Source organism: Balearica regulorum, chromosome 18 (genome assembly GCF_011004875.1).
Source record: "Balearica regulorum gibbericeps isolate bBalReg1 chromosome 18, bBalReg1.pri, whole genome shotgun sequence".
Lineage (NCBI taxonomy): Eukaryota > Metazoa > Chordata > Aves > Gruiformes > Gruidae > Balearica > Balearica regulorum.
The window spans coordinates 3,208,974-3,229,165 of record NC_046201.1 but is presented as its reverse complement, the minus strand read 5'-3'; the positions used below and the strand labels follow the sequence as shown (position 1 = coordinate 3,229,165).

Genomic DNA, 20,192 nt, shown 5'->3' with positions numbered 1-20,192 from the left:
CTGAACAGGAACTCAAAGACCAAAGTCATGTAACTCGAACAGGCTCAAAGCAAAAGAGTCCCTTTAGTGTGAGGGTGGTCTGTGTAAAGTTAGGAGACACCTGCTAGCAAGTCCTGAGACACTAGCATCTGTGTAAACTTGCCCCCTCCCTGCGCCCGCAGCCCTTATAAGGTGTTGAATGAAGCAGTTTCATGAAAAAGGCTCTGTTTGGGGCAGTTCTAAGGCTTACATATACCTAAGTAAAACAGAGCCAGTGCTGTGCAGTCCTGGGATGGATTACCGGGGACCACAGGGAGGCCTATTAATTATTGTGACAAGCTGATCTGCTTGCTGACTGGTAGCTGGAGTTGCATGCGGAGGGGTGGGTGTGCATGTGATAACAGCTCTCTGCGAGGGTTTCGGGAGAGCACAACAAAGGCAAGAGGATCTGAGGAAACTGGAGCATGAGGGGGAACCCGAAGCTGAATGAGCACCTGGGGCTGAGGGCTGAGAGCCGGTGAGGTCAGCCCCAGCCTCCGGTGCATCCCTGGAGCAGGAGTGGTACCCCTGGCCCCGCCGCGGCATCTCCCGGCTGCGGCACCGCGGGCAGCACGGCACCGTGGCAAGGGAGAGGGTTGGCAGTGCAGATCTTGGCCATCCAGCTCGTGGTCCTTCGCCTCCTCGGATCAGCAGCAAGCAGAATTTGAGCACTGACTTATTTTTTAATTGGAAAGCAAAAGCTAAACAGTGAAACCTCTACATACAAGGCCATCACACTTTCTTATGAATTAAACAGTGGAAATATTTTAGCGACGGCAAAGCTGAAATCTGGAAATACCAATATTTCACCAAAGCAGTTTTTTAATATGCAGAAGAGTCGTACATATTACTCTGAAGTTTCTAGCTGTAGGTGAAATCTTCTCATCATCAACTCTCAATATAATATGCGCTTATCTTAAAGGACATTTCCTTCCCTGTGCTTACCGACTGTATTTGAATTGTCAAATGACACTTTGCTGAAATTATTAAAACCTAGAGGTCACAGAGAACCCGACTTGAAAGCGGGAACACACATTCTTTCGTCTGAGGAAAAGTGCATATTTGGAATTTTAAATGCAAATTTTTTTGGAGGAAGAATCGCTTTTCTGGCAGTCAAGTACAGACGGAGCATTTGAAAGAAGGTTCTGCTTTAATTTTTGACAAGTGCTGTGAATAGATACTCTGCTCTGCTGTTAGAGGGAAGGGACGGAGCAGAGCCCCGACTGCAGTGCAACGGGGAGCCGGGCAGCCCAGGGAGGGCGAGTGGGGGCCCTCACACAACCCTCTCTGCTTGTGTTTCTGGTGGGTGTTTTACAGCAGGTCCTCCCAGCTGCCCAGAGCAGATCACAGGCGACCTGGCAGCCTGGTCCCTCGGGGAGCGTGGCGGGGAGAGGGGAGGGCTGTGCTGGGTGCCAGCACCCACCAGTCCTGCGACCTCTGGCTCTTGTCCTAAGCCCCAGCAGAGAGCCAGGATCCGGCTGCTGTGATACCCGCACGGCTCGGGATGAAGAAAGGCAGGCGGTATCTGGCTTATATACTCTGACTGCAGGAATGTTTTCTTTCTGAGGGATAAGGCTTATCTCTTCCCCTCATTCATGCTTCCTTTTAGGGTGTTCAGCAAATGGATAGGAAGGGGAAAGTAAAGACGTTCGGCGTCTCTCAAAAAAATCCTTGAGTCAAACCACCTCACACGACATTTGCAGATTAGCCGTAACCTTCCTGTTCTGTGGTGGCTCTCCGCGGGACGTGCTGCGGTGCATCCCAGGGCATGCCTAGCTGCGAGGCCAGGTGGTGCCAGAAATGCCTAGGCAAGGAGCACTGAGCCAGCAAGCTTGAAAGAGGATGAGAAGGAACCTTGCCCAGGTGCCGAGCCAGGTCTGTGTCTCTGATTGCGTGTTAGATTGCAGCACGGGGAGCAAACCCTGCCCCAGCAGAGCACAGAGGTGAAAACAAGAGCCTCAGGGCTTTTGAGTGCAGACTTTTCCCAACGCCTCTCAGTTACCCCTGTGCTGGACTGGTTTTAAGTTTATACCGTATTGCACCAAAGCTTCAGAAGCTGCTTTTATTCTGACGAGGCTCCACTTGTTTGAGAGCTGCGGTGAAGAACAGGAGCAGTAACACGGGGATATGTTTATAACTGCCTCTTCGCAAGCCTCACCGCAGAGCGAGGAGCTCCCGTTTCACAGGTGAGGACGCTGCAAGCTGGAATCGAGAAGAGGTTTCACAGGGCAGTCCAGACAGGGTTTGTACCATGCGCCCTCTCACCGCCTGAGTGCAGTCGAGTCCGGAACCACCGAGAGCCACCAGCCCCTTCAAACCTCCCGGAGTCACGGCAGGGCTGCTGACTGCCCCTCCCTGCCCGTCCTCTCCCTCGTTATACCGCTCGAATGAAGGAGCAGAGAGATGCCAGAGTTCAGAGGTTCAGTATTTTAACTGTGCGTAGCTAAATATGAGACACTCGAGGCAAAGGATGAAGATTCAGCTTCCTGCAGCCTTGTGTCTGGTGACCTCTGCTACCTCACCTACAGTCTCCGTGAGAGGGACTCGGTGTCAAAAACATACTGCAGCACCAACCCCGACACTTGAAGGAGAGCGCCAACAACGCAGAGGTCATTCTGAAGAAGAGGAGATGGAGGAAACCTGCACATGATGGCAGAGCAGAGCTAGAAGACATTTCCTACCATGAAAGGCCCTTCCCTCACCTCCCCTTCCTCTACTGCAAATAAAGACATGGTTTGAGGTATACAGACTCCAGCCCTACCTTGCTCCAGCTGGTAACAGAGGGCAGTGACATTATCATCACTACGCTTACCGGTGTCCCTGCAAATATACTCCATTTTCTAGCCCGTGCTGAATCCCAGGTTGTTCACCTCCTGCCAGGTATTTCACCTACACAACCTGAATTATTTTGCATAGATGTGCTCACAACCACCCCTTCCTTTCCCTGTGAATCCAGACCCATCCTCACTAACATAATGCAGCCTGACTTAACTATGACATGCTTCATCCCAGTGCCTTCCCAGCGAGCAGGGAGGCAGTCACGCTGCCTGCCAGCTTCACACCCTCCTCGCAATCAGCAAAGCCTGCTCCTCGGCTCCGTTTTCTTGCCTCCCGGAGAGCTCCTCGGTGCTGATCTGAAGTTTGGATGCAGTGTTGTTTTTATATATAAATGACATTATGACAAATGATGAAGGATTAAATTACACTTCAATCAAATCAAGCCAAACCAGTAGGGATCGAGGTCCCAGTGGAAAGTATACATGGAGTTCCTCAGCTTCCTGATTTGAATTACTTTGTTCTTCTTCCAGAGAAAAGGAGTGTGTGGGGGGGTGGGGGGTGAAGGAGAAGAGAGGGGAAAGGGAGAGGAGGGGGGAATTTGGCCTAAAATGAAACATTTTCCTTTTAAGTTGAACATTTGAAAATGGCTGGGAGGAAAGAACTGAAACACTGTAATGGCTGATACTGAAGAACAGCCTGGGACTTTTGCTTTTCGAGAACAGAAGCCAGGGAGAGAGCTGTGGTGTGAAAAAGGCAACGCTGTGTGCCTTGAAGGGGAAGGTGTTTGCAGCAGCCCATCTCCTGCAGACACTGAAAACCCCCTGCAAGGCACTAACCCAATTAGCTTTGCGAAGAGCTGTGCTGTGAAAAGGCAAAGGCACTGACAGTGGTTTTGGTAAAGGCTAAAGACAGCTTCACTCTGCCTTGCACTCCCATCAGAGTCACTTTATTATCTTTGTATTACCAGATCTTGCAAAGGTTGGCTCAAGAGCCTTTAGCTCTGCATCTCTGTCCAGCTAGAAAGCCTCTCAGCATTGTGCTGGCTCGCAGCTCTGTTTTGAACATGGGAGCATTTCTAAATGCTGCTGAAATAGTCATTCCACGAATGAGTCTGGCTGTAGTAGGTAGACAGGTGGACAGACAGACAGATGGGCAGGCAGATACTGTGCTCTAGAATTTGCATTAGATACTTTGCTCTAGAGGTTGTATTAAATACTATCCACTGCGTGCTGATTTCTGGGTGCAAATCTTGGGCATTGTGTACAATAGATCCCATCAGTGAGAGTCCAAACAAGTGAAGCAGAATACATCAGAGTCCTCTTTGTCCTGATGGTTGTGTCTGAGAGACAACGCCTCAGGTTGACTTAGCTGTGACACACTACACCCTCCCAGGATGACAGCAGTCTGATGAGCTCAGACAAACTCAAAACCTCCCTGGCAAATGAGGCCATTTCAGAAAACATTTCTTAAAACTTTGGCACTGTGTCTGAGCCAGAGTGAGCAGAAGACCTTTTCCCACCTCCTCATTTGATTTTTACTCTCCTCAAACAACACGCACCACCAGCACGTGGTATCTGCAGGTCATCCATTAATCTGTGGAAGGAGTGATGGACAAGTTCCTCTCTGTTTACAGGGCAGTTCACGTGATTCTGGCCGTAAGATGTGTGTGTGCCTGCTAGAAGACCCTCTTTCATTTCAGAAATAAAAAGTTTAGTCTTGCCAAAATGAAAGGCAAAAAGGAGACTTTAATGGGGCTAGAACATCACTCTTGGAGCACGGTGAAGCTCCTTTCACTGAAAAAAGAACGAAGCCCACAAAAGCACACACATGCACACATGTCAACACGTGCTCAGGCACATGCGCCAGCCTGCAGCTCAACAGGATGAAAAGCAGAAGATCACTCCTTTCTGAAAGTCTTTTTGCTATGAATTTTCTCCCTGTAGTAATAGGCTTTGCAAAGTATTTTAAAGAATAACTTAAGCAATAATTCCCAGGAAACCATTTGTTACCTATGGTTAACATCCAATCTGTTCACATTACATCTCAACTGTCTGACACAGAAATCAAGGAGAACACTTGCAGAAATCAAGATCCAAATTGGTTCAGCCTCTGAGGATAATACTTAGAAATATGTATAAATTTAAGTGGTTTTGAATAAGGACAGCATTTCAAAAAGCAGTCGAATTGTTACTTTGAAATAAGCCATTATTTTCTGCTTTTTAAAATTCCAGTCTTTAATAGGGGATGAGATCCAGACCGCCAAGAACCAAGGAGAGTTTTTGATGCAAATGAAAAGCAGCATTTAAGAAGTGCAAGTATCCCATAATAGAGCCCACACCAAATTGCTAGCTCCCAGACCTGCCTGGAACATCCAAGGGTCCATCCAGCCCAGGAGACCAGAGCAGGAGGGTTTAGAGGTCCCGTCCTCTCAAGTGCTGACCTCGTGAATCATCTTGTTTGTCCTGATGAAACCTTGGGGCTCATGCCACAGCCCATATTCAAATGTCTCCAGCCAAAGAGTGTGGAAGGTCTAACCTGGAGTCAAACCCAGACACACAACATGGGCAGATGTTGCCATGGCAGGGAAGGGATGGGAGGAGAGCTTCTGAAGTCCCTTTGGGCTGTTTTCACTGATCCTGTCCTTGTTCAATGTCCCAGGGAAAACTCTGATTTTTATTGGAATTTATGAAAGAAAACCTTTCTCTCCCACAGCGCCATACTTGGTGAAAAAAACATCTGGCAAGGAAGCATTGCTGGCATGAGCATGAGTGATTCACACACCCTTGAACAAGTTTAGGACCTTCATGCTTGAGACCCTCCATGGACACCCACTCCTGGCAAAGGATCTTTGCAAACCTTTGAGCGGTGGGGGAAAGATGCAGTTCTTGGCTATGGTGCAGCTGGAGAACGCAGCAGCGGGACAGCAGGTCCTCTCTTTCTTCCCCACACAGAGAGACATGGACCAGCGTGGTGTCTCCTTCACCCCCAGCCATGCCAGAGGGTCGTCTTCGGTTGCGGGGACACACCTCTCCCAACCTGGGAGAGCAAAGTCTGCTCTGCTGAGAGCATGGAGGAACTGGAACAGCGGGGATGAGATGGCAGGTGGGGGACGAAGGCACATCCAGCAGAGGATGGGGCTGCCCCGCATGCTGGGGGCTGCCCCATGGCACATGTGCAGAAGGAAGGTGGGGAGCGGGGAGGTGACCTGCTGCAGCAGAGCATGGCACGATGGGAGAGCATCAGCGGAGTGAAAACAGGAGCTGGCCCTCGACAAAAGGCCCAATTAGCTGTCCTCCCGCAAACAAACAGCCCCTCATCCCAACTTTTTCAAAGATTGCTCAGAAAATAAAAGGGCCACAGGATTGGAGGGATCAACCTAAGTCATGTACATCTATTTAACAAGAAAACTCATTGATAAGCAAACCACCTGATGCTTGCACAGCAGAAAAGAAAACACCTGGTTCTGCCTGTGGCTTGATAAGCCAATATCTTTAATCTTTTTTTTTTTTTTTCTCTTGATGACTGAAGTACACACTCTGTGCGGCCCTATGCTCCAGCCACATTGGTAATAGTAACAAAGCTTTGATGTCCCCCTCATTCAACAGAATGTTGTTTAGTTCAAAGCGAAGAACAGAGGCAATTCTTTGCTTTTAAATTATTAGCTCCCTAAGTCTTCTGTAATGATATAGTTTGACTGAAGTGTGCAGTTTATTAACTACATAAAGACGATATTATTAGAGTGGAGAAAGGCAGCCGAAAGTTTTGCCTTTCAGCTCAGCAGCAGGGGTTTTTGATACTTTGATCTCAATCAATGCTAAATGTCTTTGTGAGATAGAGGGAGCAGCAGAAATTACCTTTGGCACCGTGACTACATCAATTATTTAGTTCTTTTTCTTATAAATTAAAGTGTTCTTCAACTTTTACCCCAATTTTTTCTTCTTTTTTTTCCCCCTTCATTTGATTGGGGGGGGAAAAAAAAAGCTGACTGGAAGAAGTCTGGCTGTGAACATTAATAAAAATCCCACTGACCTTTCCCAGTCCTGGTCTGGAAGGGTCTTCTCTGGGTGAGAAGATGGAATCACGTGAACAACAAAAGCAAAAGAGTAGCTTGGGGTAATGTGCTGTTTAACCAAATGACTGTGTAGGTTGTTATTGTAGATTTGTCTATATCTAGCCTGATTTTTTTTTTTTTTGTCTTTTCCAATATTGCTAGCATGAAGGCAGTCAGAAAAATGGGACACCTGATGGAAACCAAAGGATTGCTCTAAGCAGGATTTAAAGTGTTGGTGTTTATTAAAGTTCTTTCCATTGCTCCCAGCACATGCAACAGAGGGAATGTTTTGGAGCAAGAATGAGGCGGCCCCATCTTGGGTAACAATGAGAATAAATTCAGGTCTCATAAGCCTTAAAGCAGAGCTTGTGAAGAGCTGGACCACTGGACCTGGAGCTGCAGCAGATGCCTACGCACTACACGTTAGATGCACCAACTCTCATTAAAGCCACTGGTGTCAGGTAATACTACCCATATATAAGCTGTCACCAAATCCCACCCATAGAGAAATTGTGTCCAGTCTTGAGTCAGTTCTCTCAAGCCAATGGAGGGAATAAACCACTTCCAAAGTTGATTCATCCCATCGTAAGAGGGGTGACTGACTCCTCCCCTGGGACAGAGGGAACCCAGCATGATGGGACTAGAGGTGAGGGAGGGTAATGGAGCCCAGTGCTTCTGCGGGATAACAACAAATGGATAGACATTTCAAGGGAATCTGTGCACTTTTAATACTCCAGGGAAGAAACTAGGCTGATGGCCAGAGAGCAGAGCCAAGGGAGAAGGGTATTCCTGCAATTTTGGGGACTGAAGTTGATGGCTGGGCTTCAGTGCTGTGGTGTACCAGAGCGTGTTAGAAACCACTGGAACTAGAACCTCAGCTGGGAACGCAAGCAGCAGGACCACGGAGATGCTGGGGAGCCAGCTTTACACCAAGACTGAGCCTGATGCAGCTCAAGGTTTTAAAATACTGTCCTTTGCCCAGAGAAATTTTTTGTGAGCGAGAAATAAAAGAGGTCTTTGCAGAGATGTTGAAGCATGAACTATGGGAACTTCGATATATTTATATGTAGAACATGTTGGAGAACAACATAATTCTGTTTTCATGGTGATCAAAGTTTTGCAAGAAGGAGGACTTGAGACAGTATGCTAAGCTGCCATGGCAACATGAATTTTAAAAAGTAAACTGACTTGCAAGGGCTTATCTTTTCCTGTTTTTGTGGTGCAGGACAGATCTGGGAACCTCTACCCTAAAAGGGATCCTGTGAGGTGCTCACCTCCGCTTCTGGGCCAGGTGTATTGCAAAATGCATAAAACATATCCCTCACGGCAAGGGGAAAATTACCCCGGTGACTGGGTTTCTTCCTGCATCCCTGAGGCTCCTGCACCCCAAAAAGCCAAGTCACGATGACTCTTCCATAATATATTTATCATAATTCAGATAGTCAGATGTTGGGGTGAATGTACCATGAACCACTTCAGTTTGACTGACATCCTATTCTGGGACCCGAGTAGGATGTGATGCGATGCAGCCCCTGCACAGAGGTGAATTCCACCCACAGAGCACCGTTTCCAAGAGCATCATGACGTGGGGCTCGGCTTACATCTCAGCTTTCAAGCCACTCTCGCAAAATGTAAAGGCGGCGATGTCAGGAACGTTTCTGACGGCTCCTTTCACAAGGGGATGCTGTGAAGAGCTGTCATGCTCTGAGTCAGCTGTTCTGCCACGGCTGGCATTTCAGGCAGGAAGAGCCTGCTCGCAGAGCTATCCCAGCCATGCCGCCTGCCAAAACCACACTGGGAATCTCATGGGAACAAGCCCTCTCCTGAGCCAGCTGGTACTTCCTGCTCCTGAGGCCTGATCCTGCTGGATGCTGAGCATTCTTTGTTCCACTTTTAAATTAACGAGACTTGAGCAATGTGTAGTCCAAGACTTCAGAGGAAAAAATAGGCCCTCAGTGTTGTTGGTGCTTTGGCTCTACGTCCCAGCTGGAGAGGAGAGAGTGAAATGTCAGATTTAAAGGGAGATTTGAGAGATGCCGATCGACTGGAAAACAGCTCTCTAGTTCATACATTTTAATCAGGTTCACCGAGCTGGCCATGCCCCCGCGTACGCCTCTCCTTCCACCCTGCAGGCCAGGCGCAGCGTGGTGCGTTCCCCAGCACCACGGCACAACCGCAGAGCAGCCCCAGCCGCAGTTCGGCAGCACAGCCGGAGCAGGGCTCGCCCCAAAGCTGGCAGCCCACGCCGCAGGATCCACCACCCATCGCTCCAGCAAGAGGCTGAGGTTCACGAGCATGGGACTCGCTCCCATCCTATCCCAACAGTGGCCCCTTGAGGCTGATGGCTGAGGCAGCCTGGGAAGAGCCCTCACAGAGGTTTGGGGGAACCCCAGAACCTGCTCTTGCTTTTCAGGCTGGCCCACCGCTGCAGAGCGAGCATGCAAACAAATCCCAGCAGCCGTGGGCTGGCCTGAGCCCAAGCAAGGGAGGCTGGAGGAGCCCACCCTAACGTGGGGTGTGGGACCTCCACGGGTGGGAGTCGAGCACGCTGTAGAACCACACGGCTAATTAAGCATCTTCCTTCCAGGTTCAAACAATATCAGAAGTCCGACCATTGCGGCCCCTCCTGCAACACATCAGCTCAGACCTGGAGCGTGCGGAGCTCTCCCAGCACTGATGAGCCAGAGCAGGGCCACGGCCCCTCCGTGGGTCTGTGCCAGCCGTGAGCCCCCGCAGCTGCGGGAGGCAGGAGAGCAGAGCCGCTGTGGTGAGGGCACGGGGCTTCCTCACTGCTGCTGGAGTCTCCTTTCTTCTGTCAGCCAAGCAGCAGGGAGTTTTCTGAGAAACTGCCCACAGGGAGCGATCACTTTTTCCAGTCATTAACCTTACACATCCCTCACATTATCGGAATACCTTGGATGTCTAAGTTGCTGCAGTGAGCTAATTCTTCCAGGTGACTCCAGGCACTGTTAAATGGGCTCCTGCACAGCGAGGGGATTTGAACTGCCAGAGCTGAAAGCGCTCCCGACTCCAGCACGCCAGGCCTCCAGCGGGGGCGAGATCGTCAGATGTCACCGTGCGAGCGCAGCGCGGTGGCAGGAGGGATCCAGGGCCTCCAGAGCAGCGGTTTTCAACCTGCAGTCAGCAGGAGCCTGGCGGGTCTGCGGGTGAAGGGAGGAAGGAAGAAAAGCAAGGCATGGGCTTGAGATGCACGATGCAGGGGTCTGTGTGTCCCCCCCCAGGAAAAAATTGTAGGAGTCCTCAAGTTGAAAGATATTGGGGAAAAAAAGCAGTGCCCTGAAGGGATAAATGTCGGGAACCCCCAGTGCTGACCTCTGGGACACGTATCTACCTGTCTGTCTGGATGTAATTGCATCAGGGTGTCCAAGCCCCGACAGAAGAGCCAGTGTTGCATCCTGAAGTCCTTCCCCTGGTTTAGAAGATGAACGTGAGGCCAAGGTGCTATTTAATTCCTTGGCAAGGAGGGGGAGATCTTCACAGTCCATCTCCTAAGGAGCAGAACAGGTCACCAGAGAGTGTGAGCTTTCCATCACCTGCGTGTGCACCACGGGACAGCCAGCACAGCCACAGCCTGGTCTCCACTCAGCAATCAAGCTGTGTCTGGAGATGAAACGCTGATTGTATCCACCCCAGGCCACTGAAAATAAAACCGGAGATATTTCTACAAATCCCTCCCCACCTCTTTGCAGCAAGGGAAGTGCCACCCCTCACTGGGGCCAGCACGGGTGAGACCCACCTCTTTGACTGGCCCATTTCTTGGCCAGTCCCCTCTTCCACGTGGCTAGTGAACTGCACGCTGCTACAAAGAGGTTCTCATGGTAGCTGGGTATTGCGTAGCACTAGTTATGTTACTCTTGCTAAGCACATAACAAATAAGAGCAGTGCCCGAGTTCGTCATGGAGAACGTATGTGTTCATCAGCTTGTGAAACTGTGGCAAGATGCGTGTCTTCCTCAGCAAGCTGAGGTGGTGAAGAAGCCAGCCTGGGGAGCGGGTGTTGGGTGCCCAGCCCGGCTCCGTCCACACCAGGAGTGCTGGAGAGAAAGAAACCACAGACAACCGGGTTCCACGCGATGGCATTCACTGTCTCCATGGGGCACGAGCCACATCCCAGCCCCAGACACACACTGCTGATCTGCAGCTGCTGTTGGCTTCTGGAGTAGCAGCAAGGAGGTGCAGAAAAGGAACCCCAAATCAGTGAGAGAAATGTTAATAATAGGATAGCTCTTATAATATGCACATAATATGAAATATTATAAACTCTTACACATCACGATGTCTTCCTGTCGTGTGCCTGGATTATACGTTATCATTGCCTCATCAGGAGCAGTTGAGTAACAATATTAACAAAAACAATCACAAAAGACACCGCATTTGTCTCTTGTGAGTAGTAGGTGGGCACTACTAGTGACTGCCAGAGCAGAACCAGGTCCTCCTGACAAAGCAAAGCCAGCAAGAGCAAACGCACATTTGTACAAAGAGAAGCATCCCAGGCAGCGCGGGGCAGCACCCTCTGGCTCGACCTTTGCTTTGGGGTGGTGCATCTTTCTGGTCCCCTGGGAAAGAGTCTTTGGAAACAGAAACAGCCTCCTGATTTTCCCAGACTGCCCAGTGATTAGAATTGCTGTCCCAGACCTGGGGGAAATGGGGACCACCAAGCATGTGTGAGGAGAGACTTCAAATCCCACAGTAGAAGTCAGCATGATGAACCACGTCAGCCACACAGGCAAAGCTCCGCTTACAATTAGAAAGTACAAAATAGCAACAGCAAAAGTCACAGGCCACATGGCCAAATTACAGAATAATGACCCACATCACACACATCTAGGAAACCCCTCCACACTTGAACAAAAACCCCATCTTCAAACACTGACACGACATAAAGAAAGTAACATTCTAATGCTCTTCATAACAGCACAGTTAAAGACTGTGGCAATACACCAATCTAAGTTTAGAGAGGCCCAAAACACAAATTTGTTTTGGATCTTCCCAGGCATTGCTGGGGTGCAGTTCCAGTCATGGCTTCAAAACCCATCCTGGCACTGAGAGGCCACAAAGGGGAAACGAGCTGATGGAGCTCTGGAGCCTTCGCTCTTCTGCTGCACTGCTTACTCTTTGGGGTCATTTTTGGCTTGGATTAAGGGATGATGCTATGCCATACGGTACACAGCTTCTCATGAGAGGTTTACTTTGTTTCTTAATGAACTCTGGCTCTTAATGAACTCGCTTTAAATTAAAAAATCGTTATCACTAATAAGAGGTGGACCCAAGCTGGGGACATAGACATGCCCCAATCTTAGCATTGAAGTCTGAGTCCTGCTCTGAAAAATGCCTGCAAGCTCTGCTCCAGCTGTGTTATGTACAGTGTGCTGACACCTCATGGCCAAGCAAGTAATTCAGATAAGACACCATTTCCCAGGATTTATATATATATACATAAATTCTCCATCTGCTATAAGGCAAGAAACGAGGTTCATTTATCAAGAAGTTTGTAATGAATAGATCTGAATATACCAAAGATAGGAAGGAAAAAACAGTCCAGAAATGCTTCAAATTCTTGAACTACAAACAGATGGGTATACCAGGGTCTGTTATTCATAGCTGTGGTCATCTGAGCGTCCTTGATGCTGAAGGATGGCCCTAATGCACTTCAACAGCATGGCCCATATACTGAGCCATACGTGGCAAAGCTTGTGGTCTCAGGCCTGGAAAGAGTGTCCGTGTCCGGGCTGCTTGTTACCCAGCCCTGGCCTCTTCCGCGGGGTTCTCCCAAGGGCAGATCACCTCCTTCACAGAGTCCTTATGAGCTCGGTGGCGGTTGTCCTCTCCCTCCTCAGCGTCTATGGGATGGATTTGGCTCTCCAAAGGAGCATCCGTTTTTATCTGGAAGACGCTGTGTTGTGAAATAAAAACTCATCACGCATACATCACTTTGTGATGTGCTGTCTGAGACAGCAAACACGCAGCACGGAGTCTGGCTTTTGAGTTTTCCACTGTTCAAACCCCAAATCCCAAAGCAAAACTCCTGGGCACAAGCCTGCAGAGATGGAAAATGCAGAAAATGTGCACTCCCACCCCTTGGAAGGAAAACTGCTGCGTGACACAGCTCCGGCACAGCCAGAGCGCAGAGCTAGGTGGAGAAGGAGCCCTCAGATTTGTGCTTTTGAATTTATAATGTGGACTCATCCATCTGGTCAGCAGCAGAGGTGGATTAAAAGAGGTTGAGGACATGTTACACTTAGTGAGGGACATGGCCAGGATTTGGTTTCAATAGTGACAGCCTCTCCAGACAAAAAAATACCCATTCTCACACATCCTGCTCTGGAATGACAAATTTCATGACTCTCCCTCAAGATTTCTCCCGCCTTGTTACTTCTGGGTCTCCTCTGACTTTCAAATCATTAAACCAAACCTGAACTAGTGCTTGAGAACAAACACAAATATACAAGTGGTTTTCAAAATTCAGGTATCAAAATAGGAAAGGCAACCGTCAGCCGGGCTCATAGCACCACGCAGCCTTGCGGGGAAATATGGGGTCCCTACCCCAGACTGCCTGAGCATCTCGCTGTCTTTGCTGGTGTAAAGATCTTGAGCTCATCTCCAAAGCCACCAAAATAATTGACTCAGACAAGAACAACTTGTGCTAACATACATAGGGCAGCAAGGCCCCATGGCCCAGGAAGTCACTTGACGTGGGGGCAAACACAAACATATCTTCACGCTGAGCTGGGGCCGACTCATGCAAGAGGGCCGCCATCCCCTCCAGCCTGCTCCAGCGTGTGGAGGCTCAGGGACGCAGGGCCAGAGGTGACATGGCTGCAGGGCACAGGCAGCGCAGATGCCAGGCGTCCCCAGGGCGAGGAAAGGCCACATCCCTGGCTGTGCCACACCGTCCCTACCCCAGCAGCCTCATGGCCCTCTGCTCCCCAGGGCCAGTGGCAAGGTGCAGCACCTCCATTTTCTTGCCTGACGCCAGGGAGGGGCAGAGCAGGTGCCCGCTCCTGGCAGCCACCGTGACACACGGCCCCACAGCAGGCAGCCATGGGGGAGAGATGGTGACAGCTGACTGGAATACGAAGCACAAGGCCCACTTCAATGGGTTCAGCTGATACTATTTCAACCTAATTACAAACTGAAATGGTCCCAGAGGTGAGCCCTTCATGAGGGCGTCTGGTGCCTGTGCAGTGCTTACCTGCTCACTGCCTTGGTGTCTGGCTGGAGCTGCCGCTCCCGCTCACCCAGCGGCTGCACCTTCCTGTGAGGCACGGCTGGGCACTTGGGTGACAGCGTGGCGAAGACGGAGGAGTCCAGCAGCCCTTCTTCAGGAACCGGCTGAAGGACAGGGTGGCCACATGGGACTTCCCGCCGCTGGAGGGGAAGGGGCCAGAGCCGGTCCCCTTGGGCTCCCGCTCCTTCCCAGCACCCGCGGTGCTGTCTAGGGCCACGCTGATGGGCGAGGGGCAGGCGGTGGTGTCGGGCAGGGCCGGGGGGCCAGGGGAGGCGGGAGGCAGGCTGCCCGATGGTGGGGGGCCAGTGCCAGCATAGACAGCTGGGCGAGGGACCGGGGAGGCGAGGTGGCACGGCTCCAGGGAGGAAAAGGAGAGAGGCTCAGTGAGGCTCGGCTGGCCTCCTTGGGCTTTGTCAGGAAGAAGCCTTTGGAGGAGAAGGACCAGGTGCCACCCGTGCTGCCAGGAAAGACAGGGCTCAGCTGCAAGGCAGCCGACAGCCACCCCAGGACAGTGCCTCCTCTCCCGCAGCACTGTCGCCTTCCCTGCCCCCCCACACCAGGAGAGTGGAGAAGTCACAATTAGCCCATGGAAAGCAACGGGGTCATCGCTACCAGCTTCAGCAGGTGCTGACAGAGCGGGCCTTGCACCCGCTGGGATGCTGTAGGAGACACCAGCTTGTCTCATTCCTTACCAAGATCAGCTCTAGGCACGGAGTCTGCTGCCCCGAGAACATGGTCTTGCTTATGAACGGCATAAAACTCAAAGCACCAATGTGTCAACTGCTGTGGCGGCCAAGAAATAGGACACTGAGCTCCAAGCCCTGATGACTGATACTACAAGAAGCCACATCTTGTGCTGAAGCCCCCCCATGTCCCTGGCTGGTGCTGTGAAGTCTCCAGCTCAGCTAATTCAGCCCTCAGGATGAGCTGGAGTGCAGATCCCTCAGCAGAGGACACACTGCATGCCCAGTCCCCCTCTGTTTCCCAAGGGCTCACTCCCAGCAGAAATGAAATGCAGCTCAAGTGTCCAAAGAGAAGTGCTGTGAGCAGAGACACATACAGAAAATGCATGCACGCATGGCAGAGAAATGACACAGTGAAGGATGAACACACTGAGACAAGACAGAGAAGGATGAACTCAATTCTTTTTTCATTTTCTACATTTATTTTTATTAGACAGATGAATGCATGGAAGTGATGGCCAAGAAATGAAACAACATATTGCTCTGATTTCCAATGGAAACAAACAATTTCTTGGCTGGCACAAAGTGAAGTTCAGTTTGTACCGTGGTCACACTTTGTACCAGGCGACCTTCCTCTTCAGGGACTGAAGAGCGAGGGACCGAGGAGTGGTACACTGGGTCATGCCAGCTTATTCACCCTGAAAGCAGCAGAGAGCCAGCCTCTGCCTGCAAATGTAGGACTGGTGTTTCACAAGCACAGTGACTCCAGAGCATGTGGCATTAACCCATGTCAGGGGCACAGCGACGCAAAGCTGGGAGGATGAAAAAAAAAAAAATCAGAGAAAGGAAAGGATAGAGAGAACACAAAAAGCAAAGCTGCAGACAGAACAGAAGTAGAATCAGAGGGACTGACTGGAACACACAGATTTGTTATTTATTATTTATACCCTGACTTGATCTTCCACATGTTACTACATACCGGCAATCCCAACATGCTCAGTGCTCCATGTTATACAAACTCGGAGGAGACTGTAGAGCTCATCGCATCCAAGTAGCTGTGGACCAACCCTGTGAAGTTCCTGAGTATCTTTCAGTGCTCTTATATCAAGGTAGGTTGATGGTGCTCAGTACCTCACTTAAAAAAATCCTTGTGGTTTTAAGCAGAATTGAAAAATTTATGGTCTGAGCCTGCTCACCTTTATGACATTGCAAAATTTGCCGTTGCTTCCACTGGGAATAAGAGCAGAGACTTAGCAAGCAGACCTTGACATCAGAGCAAGACGACTCATGCACCTTGGTTTCAATTCCTCTAAGAAGGTTTATCACTGTTAGGTTAACAGAGGTCATGAAAATCTCCCCAGCTCAGCTGCAAAGCGAAGGAGACTAGTTCTGCAGTGATATCCGATCAGACCATGGAACCCTGATTCTGCCTCTGATAATACACACAGGGAGGGCAAGAATTGCTGTTCAAAGCTGTTCGGGACACAGCTATCGCCTGACTATCTCCCTGCTCACGAGGGGTTGGGTCTGCATGCACCCTGGTAGCTGCGGGCTCCCATCCAGCTTTCTCCATTTCGTGTAAAATCGTACCAGTAGTAAAAATGGATAAACAATATGAACCAGAGTGAAGAAGCTTCCCGGACCTCAGTGCTTCCCACCCAGTCCCTCTACTTCCCCTAAATTGTAACAAACAGGGAAGAAGCTTTTCTGCCCCCCCCAATTCCCATTACTGGGCTTTGCAGGAATCTTCCCACTTCTGGTAATCATTGGCTGGGTCCAGACGCACCGGGGTTTCCCGGCAAAGCCTGGAATCTTCCTGAGCTCTTTAGCACTAACATAGTATTTTAGGTTGCCTCATTCTAAAGAGCAAAAGAAGAAGAAACCACTACTTAAACTTTTAAGTCAGCTCTTAACACCTCTGCCCTGGTTCTTCCTTGCCTCTGGGCTACAAGCCAGTGACAACTGGAACTACCTCCTATTAGATTTTTAACAACAGAAAATAGAAGAGCAGGAAAAAGACAAGACAAGAGGCAGGAAGGATTTGATAAAAGAAACACAAAGCCACGGCTGCATCTCTCAAGCCCTCCTGCAGGCTCTTGCTGCGCCTGCACACCTAGCTCATCATGCGGGGGAGTCACAGGGGAGAGCAGAGCTTTCCACTGATCATCTCCAACATGCCAGGGGGAATTGGGAGTGTCATTAAAATTCAAAGGGTCAACTAAACCTTCAGAAACACTCATCCTACTGTTCTCACAAGAAGTCTACTCCGCTCTTCTGCCTGTGGCTCCTTTGCACTGGCTAGGAGGTGCAGGATACTTGAAGTGAGGGGTGCACTCCTCTCAGGGGGTGCCCCGGGTGAACCCCTTGGCAGAGTGCACATCCCCCTGAACGGATAGACACCAGTGTGGATGCATTTTGAGGTTGGTCACCTTGCCCTGCTCCCAGCAGGGTCATCCACCTCTGCCCTGAGGAAGGCTGATTTGAACCCAAAGGATTGGGAGGGCAGAGCTGTACTCTGCCTTGTGCCAGCCCAGCTCCTGGAGGACCAGGAGGCAGGCAGAGGCAGCCGGGCTGCCTGATCTCTGGGGGGGGCTCAGAACAGCCAGACGGAATCCCCCTGTCCGAGGTGTGCCGGGAGGGAGCCAGGGCCCTGCACCCCGAGTCCGGCACAGCCAGCGGCCTGACTCCGGCAGCACTACCATGCCTGGGAAGTGACATCTGCTGCTCCAGAAGCCATGGCAACTTGCAGGAAGCAGGCTGCTGGCAGAGCCGGCATGGGAAACCTAAAGCAGCACTGACACCTTCAGGAAGGGGAGACGAAGCTCAACACCAGCCTCAGCTTGTCTTTTCCCTGCGCTGTGCCCTGCAGGGCTCAGAGCCTACTTGGGAGGTTCCTTCTTGAGCTGGCTCCTGCGATCCAGCTTGCTCATGACCTGCGTGATGTCCACGGTCGTGGCGGCTTCTTTGGCTTTGGCCTCTTCCTCCTGCTGCCTCAGGATGACAGGGCTGGGGCTGGAGCGGAGGTGACGGCGTCCAAATGGGAAAGTGGAGCTGGGCAGAGAGAGAGAGAAGCAGGGTGTTACTGAGAGGTAGAAGGACATCAAAAGCTCACCACTGTCTGCTCAGACACAGAGATGGACGTGCCACTGTCACCCACACAACAAGAAGGACGTGCAAATGTGGACGAGATGGTTTAAAGCAGGACTTGGTAACTCAGTGCCACACATTGGCTACAGAACTGCTGAAAGCATATAGTCCTGTTACTGGTCGCAATAGTGTGAAAGTCCATGATTCCTCTTTCCTGCTTGCTAGGTTGAGGAGTGGAAGAGGAACAGAGAAAGCAGCACACCACCCAGTCTGGCTCTGACATTGTACCCTCAGCTTTAAGAAGCAACTGCAGTTCAAATGGCCAAAATTTGCTATGCAACCTTCATCTCGGTCTGGAAAAAGCCATTTCAAGCCTGCCCCTTCTCAGGCCATCTACCTTGTGCTAGTAGTCACTCGCAGGTGAGATGCTGTTTGTGAGATGCTGATGCCTGGGGCTGCCTGACACCTTCACTTCGCTGGGGGTCAGCAGCTCTGTCCAGCAGAGCAGAACCCGTGGACAACCCTGCCATGACTCTGTGTCACCTCTGGCAGCCAACGTTTCGTGGGCAGGAGTTTTCCCATGCCCTGTACACAGTGCCCTCTCCTTCTAGGAAGAGAGCCATGATTAATTCAACAATCAAACCTTTTCTAGACAGGCTCAACAGACAAGGCAGCCGAGCAATCATCAAGTCAATTCTGACTGTACACAAGCCACTTCCAAAGGGCTCACAAATAAAGAGCATAATCAGTGCCAAAGTAAGGCATCTTCTTAGTGAAAAATTTTATTTAATTAAGCGAACATCTAAATCACAGTAATTTTGCTGCAACTCAGGCTTTTTCTACCCTTGCTACAACAAGAATGACAAAACCCACAATTACATCCAGTTTCACTTGCCTTTTTTTGACAGTCTCTTGTGGCACAACAGCCTTGGCCAGCATTTCCTTGTATATTGGAGACTTTAAATAGCGGCCGTAGGAGTCCTACTAGGAGAAAAAAAGAGAAACTGGTAGTTATGGGCTGTGAACACCCTTATTAAAATCACCACCAAATACAGCTGCTCAGGAGCCAGAGAGGCTGGGAACTAGATAATCTCCCCCAGCAGCCCAAGGGACTTTGCATCTTTCAGGCAAATGAAGCTATTTAAACCAATACCTTTCATCTCGGTGTAAAATTCCCAGGATTTTCCTTCTCACAATAAATCTTCCCAGGTAAGATCCAGACCAAAAAGTCTGAACTGAGCTTAGCCCAGGCCAGTGGCGTCACTGCAGGGTGAAGTGCTCATGTTTCAGGGGCCAAACTTTTCAGCCACTGATGGATATCAGTTCTGCTGCTTTCAGTGTCAGTGTGCACTAGCTGCTGCTCTGGCCCATAATGCTCCTTCCTGCTTAGGGTAGTTTGTATTGCTTATGAGGAGGAGTTACAGGTTATTTGTGGTCACCGTGATCTAACGAAAGCCATGACATACTGTATGCTGACATCAGGTCCCAGTGTGCTGCAACAGTCAGACCTAAAAAAAGGGTGTCCATCAACATAACTGCAGAAAAATTGTGAAAAAACCTCAGTAAAACTTGAAACAGGCCATGTCTGCTTATGCTCTTGGTACAAGACTCATGCGGTCATATCGCAATTGCTACCACCTTTCCCCTCCACTGCTGATATCCAGTTGGATACACACATCCCACCATAGGGATACCTGACATGGCACGTAAAGCGGTACTAACTGAGTAAAGTTAAAAGATTGTTCAAGCTTTGAACGAGCTGGTGACCAAGCTGGTATTAGAAAGTAGGACTTCCAGCAGACACCTGACCTCCACCACCCTGGAGACAGGCTGCCTTAGAGGGAAGAAGCAGCAGCAGCAAAATACAAAGGCCTGCACCAGTGCTGCTTAAGTCAGCAAATTTGAGGGATTTTCAAACAAAGGCCACTTGAAAGCAACAGCTGATAGCACACAAAGGTGTGGAAAGCCCAGAGAACTGGAATCCCCCTATGGCTTCGGAAACAAACAACAAACCTTTTTCATCAGCATGTAAATGTGGGTCTGAGCAGCATCTAAAACATAACGATGAGGGTGCTGGAGGCCTTTGACCGTGATGCCCATTGTTGTGCCATCAATGTTAATCCAGCGCCTTGCTCCTGGAGCCAGGAAGAGCCTGCAAGGAGGAGGAATCAACAGTGCCATGAACAACTGGAGAATTCCTGGAGATCTCTCTGTCTATGCATGAAAGGAAAACTCCCTTCAGCTCCCCAGTACAATTTGCTGTCCTGATCTTGGTCAGTCAATCTCCTCTTCAACAGTACAACAGGCAGTCACTTCCTCCTCCACTG

The 20,192-nt window shown here is 50.1% G+C and overlaps 2 protein-coding genes across 4 annotated transcripts in view; both read right to left on the bottom strand.

The window, feature by feature from the left end:
* Positions 1–11,133: 11,133 nt before the first annotated feature.
* Positions 11,134–15,111, bottom strand: LOC142604378 (regulator of G-protein signaling 9-like). Its single transcript, XM_075770524.1, is given in 3 exon segments — positions 11,134–12,760; positions 14,060–14,177; positions 14,180–15,111. Coding segments are annotated over 3 exon segments (876 nt in total). The 5' UTR covers positions 14,781–15,111; the 3' UTR covers positions 11,134–12,603.
* A 126-nt stretch (positions 15,112–15,237) lies between these two features.
* Positions 15,238–20,192, bottom strand: part of RGS9 (regulator of G protein signaling 9) — a 30,697-nt gene continuing 25,742 nt past the window's right edge. For 2 of the 3 annotated variants that reach the window (XM_075770522.1, XM_075770523.1), the window contains exons 15-17: positions 19,879–20,017; positions 18,761–18,846; positions 15,238–17,829 (exon numbers count right to left, since the gene is read on the bottom strand). In XM_075770522.1, coding sequence (XP_075626637.1) covers positions 17,658–17,829; positions 18,761–18,846; positions 19,879–20,017 — 397 coding nt within the window. In that variant the 3' untranslated portion in view covers positions 15,238–17,657. Of the gene's footprint in view, positions 17,830–18,760; positions 18,850–19,878; positions 20,018–20,192 lie in introns of all 3 variants that reach the window. The other variant, XR_012838233.1, reaches the window with a different exon arrangement.